The following is a 12693-nucleotide window of genomic DNA, read 5'->3' as shown; positions in this document are numbered from 1 at the left end:
TCTTTTTTAATTACATAAAAGCAGGTTAGCAAAGTATTTGCCAGTGTTTGCTAAATGGCCTATATTGGTGAATATCAGTATGACTTTTAATTAGTTTTTGCCATCATTATTTTCAAATATAACCTTGGTTATTCATTTGGCTCATACACATAAAACCAACAAATCCACAGGTATTGAAAAGTAAAAAGACACTGAGTTCAGGAGGAAGGAATTATAGTCTTCAAATTAATTTATAAAAGTCTTGAATGGGACAGAAGCAGTTCCTTGGAGTGATATATATATGTTATATGTATATACAAATATATACATATATATATATTATATATATATATATATTGATAGTGATGTAGCATAATGACTTAAAATAATGCCATTTTTAGTGGTTACTCAGTTCTGTATTTTTATTTTTGTAATTTTTAGGCTGATAATACTGGATTTGGTGTTTGTCAGTTCAGGATAGTGGTTCTCAGACTTTTTCACACACACGTACACACACACCAATACACACCACACATAACAGACTATTTATCTATCTTTTATAAAGATAGGGGAAGCAACAAAAAAGAAATTTGATGAAATAAAGGGCATCAATATCACAAATAGCATCAGCAAACTCTTGTTTATTTTCCCTACATAGATAATATTCATTCAATTTAGTTTCACTCCATATTTTCCCTTGGTCATCCACCCCACCTGCAGTGGCTGTACCCCCCCCCCAAAAAAAGAAAAAAGTCAAGCGACAAAAATACAGTACAGTACTTGAGAAAATGTACTTAGTTACTTTTAATTCTTCCTGTAACAGAGGAAGTTCAGTTTCTTCCTTGCAGTCCCTTCTCTCCCCGAACGCACGGCTGTTTCTGGTGCTGTTCTTCGCCAGGGTGCCACAGAGCTTGTCGTCGGGCAGCCTTTTAATACCCTGGTACGTCACTTTTTCTCCACCCACCCACATCCACCCACCGGCCAGGAAACGCAGGCCCGTCCACACCTACCAACATTTAGCAGAGGGATGTAAACACAGAGGACGAGCTTGCTCAGTAACACAATACACTGTGGTAAAACTGTCGTACCTCTCCAGTGACAGCTTCTCGCTGTCTGTCTCCGTGCGAAAGTCGTGGTCATCTTGAGTGATCAGGGTGGCGAGGTCATAAGCGGTGGTTTTGGTAGTCCGAGACAGGATTACTTGTGTCCAACGCCCCATATTCCTTGCAGTACTTTAGTGCTGTCTCCCACGTCCTCTTTTCCTTCACCAGAACCAGCTTCTTGTCAAAAACACAAGAAACCACGTTTGTTCCTCACAGGGACCACTTCGCCATTCTTTTGTTGTGCTGTACTTTAAAACCACAATGATCACCTGAGTCTGGCTCTGCAAGAAGTAGGAGAAGTGAGGTAGAGAACATGGTGTGCTGCAGATGAAAGCGCCAAACAACTTTTCATTCAGGCCCTGATGGACGATGAATGATACACATCTCTGAAATATTTGGTTTAGCTTCTGTCTGTTAGTGAACAGGTATCAAACTGAAACCAAGCTAAGTTGAATGGTTGTTCCCTGGACACACACACACACCACACACACACCACACACACACACACACACACACACACACACACACACACCACACACACACACACACACACACACACACACAACACCCACAAAACTAGTTAAGCTCTCTTGGGTTTTGGTAAAGCCCTTGTGTCTACAGCATCTGATGCCAGTGTGCCAGATATGAGACGCAGGTTTTCCCTGCTCCCACTATTGTCATGTGCCAAGCCCTTTTATGCTGTACTGGCTTTTTGTAAAATACCACTTGTCAAATGTACTTTAAATCCTGGTGTACATTAAAGGTCGACTTATTATGCATTTCATTTGTGACTGACTGTGTCTCAACATAAGTATATACAGAAAAAAAATATTTATTTTGTGTAATATCTAATTAAATTTTTGAAATTAAAGCACAGAACAAAGAAATAAATGAAGATAGAAAAAAGTCTAAATTTTCACTTCATTCTGGCAGCGAACACACTTGTGGCGTTCTGTCTAAATGGAAATCAAATATTTGCTCATTCCAACACTGTTGCAATTTCCTATGAATGTGTTTGCACTTGCAGGTTTCTTGCTTTCACCTTCTGTCCAGTTCATCCCAAAACCAAGCTCCATGGGGTTTATGTCTGGAGGACTGTGCTGGTTCTCATCATGTGAAGCCTCTGTCTGGTTCTTCTACTGTTTGGGTCCAATATCTTGCTGTAGCATGAACCCCTGACCAACCAGTCTGTCTTCCTTTATTACATGTCTTTTTCTCACCAACTGAACAGCAACATACAGATCCTACTTCCTGCAGTACAATATTGCTTGCTACCACTGAGAATATTATTGTTGTCTGCAATATGAAAGCAATCTTAAAACATCTTAACTGCTCTCCCAAAGAAAAAAAAAACTGGCCTCTGTTCAGCAAAGAGGCAAATCTTAATCCAAGGAGCAATGTGTTTGGAAAAACCAAAACTATAAAAAACATTAATTGGACATATTGTTACAGAAAGAACAAAAATGAACTAAGGTATGTTGACAGTGAAACATTGTGGCAGATATGTGCTCATTACAACCCAAAAATACATTAGAAGCAGCATTATGTATTTTTCAACATATACATACAAAATATTGACATAGGTATGATAACAATGAAGTATGATCTCCAAAAATAATTTTTAAGCTACTAAAAGTCTGGAAAGCCCTGACATGATTAACTCAGTGACATGCTGGCCCTGCTTACCGCCTGACACCCAGGTGATGAAGTTGGCTATCTCTTCCTCCTCTGGACCATTTCCATGGACTGTTTTGAGTCCTCTCGGTACAAACCGATCCAGCCGTAGATATTGAGAAAGGCCCGATTCTCTTCTTTTCATTTCTGATGGTGACCAGGTCAGTGTGATTCTCCTGCAGAAGACCTGTGCTTCTGCCCAGGTCCGCTTGTAATTAAAGTTAAGGAGTAATGTTTAAACTTTGGCCCAGCTCGCAGTCCTCCCACTTGGCCCACACACAGAAGGAAGGAGGAGCAGCACGGGCGACCAAGAATCTTCAGCATTATGTCTGCCACAGGAGGGTTACCTGCAGGTACATCAACATTGTTTATAGAGCAATTATTTCATTAACAACATTTTTTTTACTTGTTTGCTTGGACTCACAGCTGCTGTGATGGTGCAGTGATTGGTGCAGGTTTAGTTTGATGACACTTCTCAGCAGTTAGGTGCCCAGAAATTTTACCTTTTAATTAGTGCATACCTTTATAGCTAGTATTTTTACTACTTTGTAAAACTTTAGTAAAACCAGCTGCTTTAGTGCCTGGCACTGATTCGATTTTCCTTAGTTTGTATAACAGCACTTTCACCTTGGGCAATAGCAGGAGTGAAAACCAGCTTTCAATCTATGGACAATCACAAGCAATGTGCAACACCAAGCAGAGTAACCATAGCCAGCTATGGTATTTATTAGGTTGCAAGATCACTCCCTCCATCCTTCTCTGTCTCTCTCTCTCTTCCTGTCTCCCCCAGTCATACTTGGCAAATCCCAGTGGAGTCCCAGCTCATATACAAAAGCAGGGATTAAGTGCCTCTTTGGTGTTTCAAGTCCTTGCTAGAAGGGCTGTATGCTTAACATTATGTTCATGACGAGCTTCGGGTACTTGTTTTAGTTAAACAAGCTATATGTTAGTTTTGCTAGCTGTGTCCTAGTCACTTCAGATCCGAGTCACTGAGCATCCAGTTCTGCCGATCAGAAGAAGAAGCTGCTCAGAGCATTGTATTATAAGAACCTCTATTGTTTTTTCTCAACGGAAATATGCGTCTGACAGAGACGACACAGAGACAACCACAGAGCTACAGTTGGGGTCTCAGCTTCTTGACACATTTCACTGTCTTGTTGCCAACAGTGGGATGGTGCACACACACACTACAGCAGGGTTTGAGAGTGTAATGTGTAATGGGTGGACGGTTATACCGGGGCCTGTTAATGTGTTATTTCACAATGATCGGATTGAGCGGCCTCTGTGGGAACAGGTCCTTGCTGCAGACGGTGCTGGTGTTTAATTGGACCGGCGCTGCTTTCCTCTGGAGGTCGGTTGCCTCATGGGGTGGCAATTTGGTGCAATTTTTATCTGTGGATTTTCATTCTGCCATTCACATGTCACTCATTGTAGAGTGAGGACAGTGGACATCAGTTCACCCTCTTACTGGTGGACGATGGGACATTACTTTGTCTGTGGTGTGTGGCTGGAGCAGGACACTGGACTGATGATTTTTGGTGTGAAGAATTCATAGTAAGCTTGTCAAATTTTAACCAGGAAAACTATTGCATTGTTTGTGAAAGTTTCACACGGCTGCGAATGAAACACAATCTTTTGTTGGATTTTTCTTGGCGATTGTGAAAAATTTTTCACATCGTTTGCGGCAATTTGAGCCACACAGCAGTTGCTCGCAGCTGCTGGTTTTCACTTGTAAAAGCCAATTCTTCCTTTTATGATTGGCTCCATGTTTTTTATCGTTCTATGCCACAATACGAGTGCAACTTCATCGAACGATTAACTGGCCATATAGAGAGGATAACAAAGTACACAGAGAAGGCGGAGCAGCTAATTTTCTACGTGCTCGTGTGGTTTGGTAAAACTCTGTGTGAAATTGGCCATAAGCCCAAAGGGATCTTTGTTTAGGCCTGAACTCAGCAGTGGACTTTTCCCAATAGTAATTACAGGGAGATAGGAGCCATATTCTACGCCCAGAGAGAGAGAGAGATGAGAGAGATATTAAAGGAAGCTTGGAAAAGCATTAATCACATCTTCGTAAAGTTAACTCCCTATTCTGAAAATTTTAATTGCAGTGTGGTTTCTGCCAAGTCAGAGTCCGGAATTAAATGTTTGTTAAGTGCTCAAGTTATTAGTAAATTAAAAACTTTTTGATTTTTAAGATGTATTCACTGAGAGAACGTGACTCAGGGTCATGAAATTATTCAGTACATCATCACATCATTTTACAGCTGCCACATGATAACTGTGTGTTTGTGCAGTGTGTGCAACATTGCACAAACACACAGTTATCATGTTGAAAACTCTCTGCCCGGCTCTAATTCCCCTTTCAACTACAACCTTTTTATTTTCTCTCCTTGCATATTATATTCATCATATTATTATTTTTATTTATTTTGGGATTAAAGATGAGCTATATTTTTATGTTACATTGGACGACATTACAGAAATTACATGTAAGATGCGGCACTGTGAAATGATGCGGCTGGAAAAGGTTGATAGGATCATTTCACGAGCCGAGTCAATTAACCTATTTCAATTTAATACACATTTATTTAAGCTCACTGAAAGTGTACCATGTATGGTGTATTGTAAATTTATCATGAGATTCACCCATTTATTGATTTTTGCATATGAGCTTTTTTGTTTAAAGTTATTTGCCTTACATATGAAACACACACATAAAACTTTTTTGGCTTTTTCTTTTCTGCGTTTAAAATTTTACTGTTGATAAAATGCATAACTGCTTCATAATTCTTGGTAGATACAGGTTCTGGACATAGGTCATGGAGTGTTTGGTCTGAAGTGCTTTAATGACCTGAATAGTAAACACAAATACTCCCTTTGGCATTTCAGAAGTACATGAGAACCAGGATAAAAAAAAAAAAGCTACATTTTCTTACCCACCAACAAAAGCTGCCAACTGCAACATCTCTTCCTTCTCGTATTATTTGTCTGTATTTTATGCTTGTGAATTTGTCAGCAGAAGCTGAAATATTGTGACTTTTAAGATCTAAAAACACTGGATCCCACATTTCCTATAATGCAAATTGATAGCATCTTTCATCAGTCCCTGCCTACCTGGTAAATGCCCACCTCTTTCAAACCCCACATACCTGATAGTAATGCAGGTTTACTGTTTTTTTAGTGTCGGAACCAAAACTAAAACGACTGATAACATTGCTCCAATGATATCAGGATTTCTTTCTCAAAACTATAAAAATCTCCCTTCACCACATCAAATTGCATCACAAAATCAGGGTACTGCCCCATTAATAACACTTGTATTGTGTGCTTAGATGTATTGGAATTCAAAATAAGCAATCACAGAAAGACCTGGAGGCGATACAGCACCTGGCTGTGTTCATGAAGGCAACAGTACAGTGGAAAAGCTCAGTCTTCCTGGTCCACATCACGAAGTAAGACCATAGTTTTGACCATTTTGGTTGTGAAAAACACCAGTTCTTTTCTGGTCAGAAGAAACAAAGAGCAAAAGTTGCCTGTTCAAAGAAGACAAACTTGAAAAGTGTGTACAAAGTGTATCTTTGCAAAGTGGAAATACCCCTGTAACCCTCAGCTATAATCACTAGAATGCTTAGTTATGCCCAGCTTTGAAAATAAAGGATTTATGTCAAAATACTGCATGTGGGTAAATCTCCACAACACAGGTGCTTTGCTTTTGAAGTTTCAAGATACAGAAAAACCCAAGTAAAAAAAAATTCAGAACAGGAAAAAGCCCAGTCACAGCAAAAATGAGAAAACAATATCCACATTTTCCAGGCTGAACACTCCAGAGGCTCAGAGCTAAAACAGCTACAGCGCTAACAACCGGCAGCTGGGAGGTACAGGATCCTGAGGCAGGTGGGTGGAGCTACTGGGAAGCAGATAGGGTGGAGGCATGGAAAGAGTCAGGAAGGTTCTTGGCATACTCCACCAGCTCATAGGAATCTCTGATGTCTGTCAGGCCGAACCAGAAGACGGTCCATACCCCGTTAACAAAGCTCCCATCACAGTGTTTAAAGTACCTGGACGGAGAGAGAGAGAGGCAGACTGCGTGAAATGTGTTTGTTAGTTTTATATTAACGTTGTAACAAGACTACGGCCCTTTTTTCAAATATTCAGTCTTAGGCGCTGCACTGTGCAGGCGTCTCCACATGCTGTTCTGGTTCATGTATGTGCTCAGACTCAGTTTCCACCAAAATACCAACTGACTTTGCAGGTGCACTTGTGCGTAGGAATACATAGTAGTTCAACCGCTGCAAAATATAGTTCCAAAGTAAAAGGCTGTTTGATGGCAAGATAAAGCGGTGAAAAATATTCCAAATAAAGCGAACACTTCAATTGATATTGGCTTTTTATGTGGCTAAAACACATTTTTCTGCTGACCCCATCCCCATCCCCTTTCAGTTATTTGTTTAAAAAGGATACCCTCCCAAATTTGGATGATATCTAGCTCTTGTCCGTATGTGGTTTTAATTGTTGCTTTGTACAAATAGATCTGCCAAATACATGCAATGTCCATGTGTATGTCTCACCAGGGGTTGATCCTGTTGGTGGCTCTAGACCTCCAGAACAGTTTGCCCAGGTCCTGTCTGATACACTCCCACAGGATGTGGCCGGTGCCCTGGCCCTGCTTACTGCTGCTCACCACAAACTTGTCGAGGTAGGGAGTACCGCTGTTCACTGGCTCCATGGTGATGATGGCTGCGGCACTGTAGCTGGAGGGACAGAGGCAAAACATTTAGCAGAGAGGCTCACTTGGTTTGGATTCATATATCTAACCTACTTACTGTTACAGCCCTGGCTGTATTATTGACTGGTGTCCAGTTTTTTTCTGTATGACTCTGTTGTGTGAGAGTGGGTGCTCTGTTCGTGTGAGGAGCCTTGCGTGCTGCACCTTTAGGTCCCATCTATTTGGATGGATGAATGGGCCTTTTCCAGTGCCCAGGCACCAGGACCAGAATCCAGATCTATGACAGACCTGACAGCAGCATCTCAGTTCTGTCCCCGGCCTCCAAACTGATCCAGTTTTATTAGTTCTGTGCGATACCTATGAGTGTTTGTCAGGCCCAGTGCCGGTGTTAGTATTGTTGTAAATAGATTTAGGACTACGTAAGTAAATAGATTGACACACTTTATTGCAAATAGCACTGAATCTGTAGGGGTGAACTGCTTTACCTTAAGCAGGCAGGTTTAGTCAGTGTCCTTTGTTTCATTTGTTTTCACCTAGGGTTTCACTTAGGCTAGTTTCTTTTGTTTATTGTTTTGGCCCTGGTTCATCCTGAGGTGTTTGCTTCTAATAGTTGAAATAAACTAATAAATTGCTTCACTTTATCGATCAATCAGTGTTTCAACTTTGGTTTTGGGGACCGGCAGCAGGAACCTCCTTGTACTTTTATGTTGCCCTTCTATTCCCCTAGACAGGAGCATAACACTTAAACCTGTGTGCGTTTGTTTGGTAATGACGACAGGGCGCAGGTTATAATGATAACCCTGGCCTTGATTTATATGTGAGTTTGGGGACTTTTTTATTCCTGGAATAGTTGCACACACCCTTCAGAGAGGTAGATGGAATGCAGTCGTCCTTTCAGGGAGTCAATGTAGTCTCGCCTCAGAGTTTTATCAAATGACTTGTTGATGAGAGCCAGGAGACGCTCCACATCGATCCCATCCAGAGAGCTGTACCTGCACACACGGACAGGAAACAATCATTTACTTTAAATGCTATAAATGAGTCAAATCCTGTGTGTGTTTCTGTGCTTTTAAACTTGTGAAGGAGACAGCAACTCAATACTTTAAGGAGGTAATTTATGGTCATGACTTGAGTTTATGGTTAAGGTTCAGATTGCACGTTTGTGCGTATGTGCAGTTAGTTACCGGTGTATGGGGTCTCCATTTTTAAAGAGTGTCCCAGACCCTAAGGAGGAGGGACAGACAAGAAGAAGCAGTTATGAAAATCCTATTAAAAAATAAACTCATGTTAATCACTGCTGGCTGGTCAAACCATGTCTCCACACATACAGGCCAGCGCCCTCTTGGGTTACACCTCAAAATAGACAGCGCTTTATGCATGTGTGTGTTTACATATGAGCCAGTCCACGGCCTCACCTCTGTGGCTGAACAGCTCGGTCAGCAGCGTGTTGGCAGAGGTAATCACTGCAGACGACTCAGTCGGCAGCTGGTTGAGCAGTCTGGCTATGGTGGTCACTCTGTGGCGCTCTGCAGTGCTCAGCCATGCCGCCATGGACAGACTGGGCAGGTCGCAAGGCAACGACACCGTGCCCAGCACCTGGAACACAAATACAAAGTGTTCGGGACATGTTTATGTCGATGTATTCTGCAGCCAACTTTGCAAATAGATATGGATACTATACACATACTATACTACCACATACTATATACATAGCATACTATATATGTCTATGGGAACAGTCAGGAGTCAGGGTCCATACCTTGTGCTCTTGGCTGCAGAGGCCTCCTGAGTTGTTCAGGAACATGACTTTGTGCGGCTGCAGGGCTCGGGAAATAGCCGCTGTCACCTCTGTTGGGTCCAACATTACCGAGCAACCGCGGCCGTCCCTCCCCACTGGACAAACCAATGGGATTGTGCCACAGTCCAGAGTCCACTGGAGGAGGCTGGTGTCCACAGCAACATATGGTGGAGCACTGAAGGGAAGAAGAAGGAAGAGGATGAAAACAGGGTCAGTGGCAACTGTACAATATCATGCATCAGTTCCAAAAAATGAAATCTGCTGACTGATACAAATCTTGAAGCAATGAACTTGGAATCAGCACTGTGCTAGAAAAACACTCCTTACTGAAAGACAAATGTGAACAGGTGAACAAACTCATGCAGTAAGAAACCTGACACCCCTCACCTGCTGCCTCGTGGTGCTTCATGCAGCAGGAGGAAGGACTCAGCAGAAAAGAACGGCAGTACGGTGGCTGAGTGCTGCTGCAGAGCCTCGGTCAGCTGCTGGCACCACTCCACCAGCCCTCGGCTGCACCGCAGCTCGGCTACCGGTTGAGCGGGTCCCATCTCCCTGTACTCAGACCAGCCCATCACCACCACAGGCTTCATATCCATCCGCTGCAAGAAGGAGAGCCCAAAGGCCAGGCTTTGAACCATCTCCCTGCTGTTGAACACCGAGCTGTCCACCTGGGAGAGACAGAAGCTGGTTTTAGACAGCATGCAGGTGTTCTGAAACCAGAGGCGTGATATGTAACACAACAGCATCGGGGACTTGAAGGTGAAAGAACAATGTTTTTGTACAATGTTTTTTTCTATACAGAACGATGGGGCGGAATAAAGGCACAACCTTCCTACCTTGAACAGGCTGCATAAAAGGGACTAGAGACAGGCAGGCACGCTGATTAGTGATGTGCAAAGCAGCTCTTTACAGTGTCGTGAATCACTAGAATCAGTTCATTCAAAACATTAGTTCATTGAATTGTTCAGTGACTGACCGGAGCTCTGACTGTGTAGTCCCACTCACGGAATTGAATCAGGGCCAAACTGTGTATATTCTTCATGATCCCTGACGTCCAGAGCCAGGAGTGCTGTCGCTTTGAAAAGCACGCCAAACTCTGTTTATAATTCTTGATATTTTATGTTTCCTCACTGAATATCAGAGAGGAAAGCTGGTTTGTAATTACTTTTAACTGATCTATAGTTCTGCATTACTCTTGCTGGGTCTGATTCCAGCAGGTGTCACATTCACTGTGTAGTGCGTTCAGTGAACAGGATACACTCATTCATTCAGTGGGTGAGTGTATCTCCGAAAACTAATTCACTGGGATACAAACGGATCACTTTCACTTGCAGTGTGTGTGAGTGTAACACTGCACATTCACTCACTCACAGTGATTCAGGGGTCTGAACCACAAAACACGGTTAATTTGTCCAACACATCAGTCCATTCTCTATACATGACTGTCAAGTGTCAAAATCTATCAAACTTATTTTTATAGCATTGTCATCTTTCTTGGGTTTAATGAAGATAGTTAAAGTTACATTTAGTTTTTTGGTAGTTTAGGGCAACCTCAGGTCTGATGGATTAGAAACAATATAATATGTATAATAAAAAGTTTGTCTACTTGGTATTTCTTGACTGCACTTGAACACTTTTGATGTTGTTCCTCAGGTTTTGGCTGTCAAATAGAATTAAGTATTAATTATGAAATTTACAACATTTTACCTCTGGCACCTGTCAGCTTTAAAAAGCCTGTACTTCTATCAGTTATGACCAAACTGACGGTTCTACTACATCACGGTTTTTATGAAAAACCTGATTAGGTATTTTCTTTCCAACCATTTTTTAGGTTGTGAAATTGTGCGTATATACTGAAACATAAAAATTATATTCGCCAAATAATTCAAAGTGCGACACTTAACAGTTTGAACATCTTCTGTGAAGTTTTTGAATTGAATAAAAGTTCACCATGTTGCCTACCTCCAGTACGGCAAATGCAGGAGACTGGGCCGAGGTGGCTCTCTGGAACTGGGTCAGCCAGTAGCGAGCCTCCCGGGGGTCTCCACCGACTTCATTCAGAAAAGCCTTCACGTCCCGGTAAATTAAATTCCGGTTCGCCAGCACATGTCGGTCTGCGGCGGAGAAATACCCTGGTTGCTCAAGCTGGGCCAAAGCCGCGGTCTTTCCTCCCGTGCCGGCCGCATCAGAGCTCACCATACGGCGATGGGGACCGAACATCCTCCGCTGCCGCTGGCCAGAACTCCGGGTCAGTACTGGGAGAGACGGACTCGACAGGTACTTTCCTGCCATAACCATGGCCCGACAACCGGAGGAGCCGCTGTTTACTTTGGCCATGTCGCCTCCTGCCAGAGTCCTGAGTCCCTCGGGAAGACGGCTGAAGTTGGAGAGCACCGCATTTAGTCCCTGCCGGGTACTAGCAGCTTTCGGGAGCCAGTGTTTCATTCAGCGGGCTCCGTGCTGCTGCTGCGTCGGCACTTCTCAGGTTTCATCAGCCCGGGACATGAAGAGAGATGCTGTCACCTGCAGTGGAGTATGGAAGTTGTAGGCTTTAACATCAAATGTAGTAGAGCTCAGTTTTAATCAGATTTTGACTCTTCACTTGATAAAGCTGCAACCACTGTGAGAGAAAATATTTTGAGGCTGTCCTGTCTATCAAATGGGTATAAAATGTTTATAGTTATTTCTGCTTATGTTACACAAACTCATTATTTAAAAAAAAATCTACCCAGAAAACAGAGGTGTATCACAAGATAGACAACTGTAACTTTTGAAAATGAAAATGTAGGCTCTATTTTATTTATTTTATTTTTCTTCTACAAATATAAAGTGATGAAAATTGGGTCATTAAGTGCCCCTCTTTAGGCAGTATTTTAATTTTATTATGGTCATTTGATGTAGTGGCTCTAGAGGATAGAGAATGAATACTGAAAATTTTATAAGAATAAAAAAGGCTTCCTTCTCCCTTACTTTACATGGATTATATCACTATAGACATGATACACATAAATCCATAAATCACATTATTGATCATTTTGACTGGTGTGAACTGAAAGTCCATTCATAGTCAAACTCACAATGTACAGCCTAATACATAATGTAATACAAATACAGCCTGTTACATAATTTATGTACCTGTTACCACCCTATATGTAAGTGTCCAGTTATTTTATAAAGAACTTGAACATCTGATAAAAAATCTCATGTGGAAAATTACATTTTCATTTTTAAGTTTACATGATCATTTGAATAAGATCCCCAATAGGCTCATATAATGACTTTAATATATATAATTTTAGCCTGTTATTTTTCTGCACCAGATGCTTTGAGGATGGAGCATTATATCATAATCATGGATTGTGCATTTAAAGGATAATCCATCCCTTTATATTCAATTCAATTTGAATTTG

At 41.8% G+C, this 12693-nt stretch overlaps 1 protein-coding gene across 1 annotated transcript; it reads right to left on the bottom strand.

Moving 5' to 3' along the window:
• Window positions 1-5161: 5161 nt before the first annotated feature.
• Window positions 5162-11845, bottom strand: nags (N-acetylglutamate synthase). Its single transcript, XM_022747934.1, has 8 exons — window positions 11246-11845; window positions 9671-9951; window positions 9245-9458; window positions 8901-9081; window positions 8670-8709; window positions 8346-8477; window positions 7328-7510; window positions 5162-6817 (listed from the first exon to the last, which is right to left on the bottom strand). Exons 1-8 carry the CDS (start codon window positions 11726-11728, stop codon window positions 6664-6666), a joined length of 1668 nt encoding a protein of 555 aa, XP_022603655.1. The 5' UTR covers window positions 11729-11845; the 3' UTR covers window positions 5162-6663.
• Between the last annotated feature and the right edge of the window lie 848 nt (window positions 11846-12693).

This window comes from Seriola dumerili, unplaced genomic scaffold, assembly GCF_002260705.1.
Source record: "Seriola dumerili isolate Sdu_G_001 unplaced genomic scaffold, Sdu_1.0 BDQW01000113.1, whole genome shotgun sequence".
In the NCBI taxonomy this organism is placed as follows: domain Eukaryota; kingdom Metazoa; phylum Chordata; class Actinopteri; order Carangiformes; family Carangidae; genus Seriola; species Seriola dumerili.
This window is presented reverse-complemented; position numbering and strand designations above follow the sequence as displayed.

Bases quoted from the DNA above. Each gene is read 5' to 3' on its own strand.
- nags (XM_022747934.1), bottom strand. From the start codon at position 11,728: ATGAAACACTGGCTCCCGAAAGCTGCTAGTACCCGGCAGGGACTAAAT. The intron at 9,952-11,245 runs GTAGGCAACATG...TGTCTCTCCCAG, and splicing joins CTGCATTTGCCGTACTGGAG to GTGGACAGCTCGGTGTTCAA. The intron at 9,459-9,670 runs GTGAGGGGTGTC...TCTTCCCTTCAG, and splicing joins GAAGCACCACGAGGCAGCAG to TGCTCCACCATATGTTGCTG.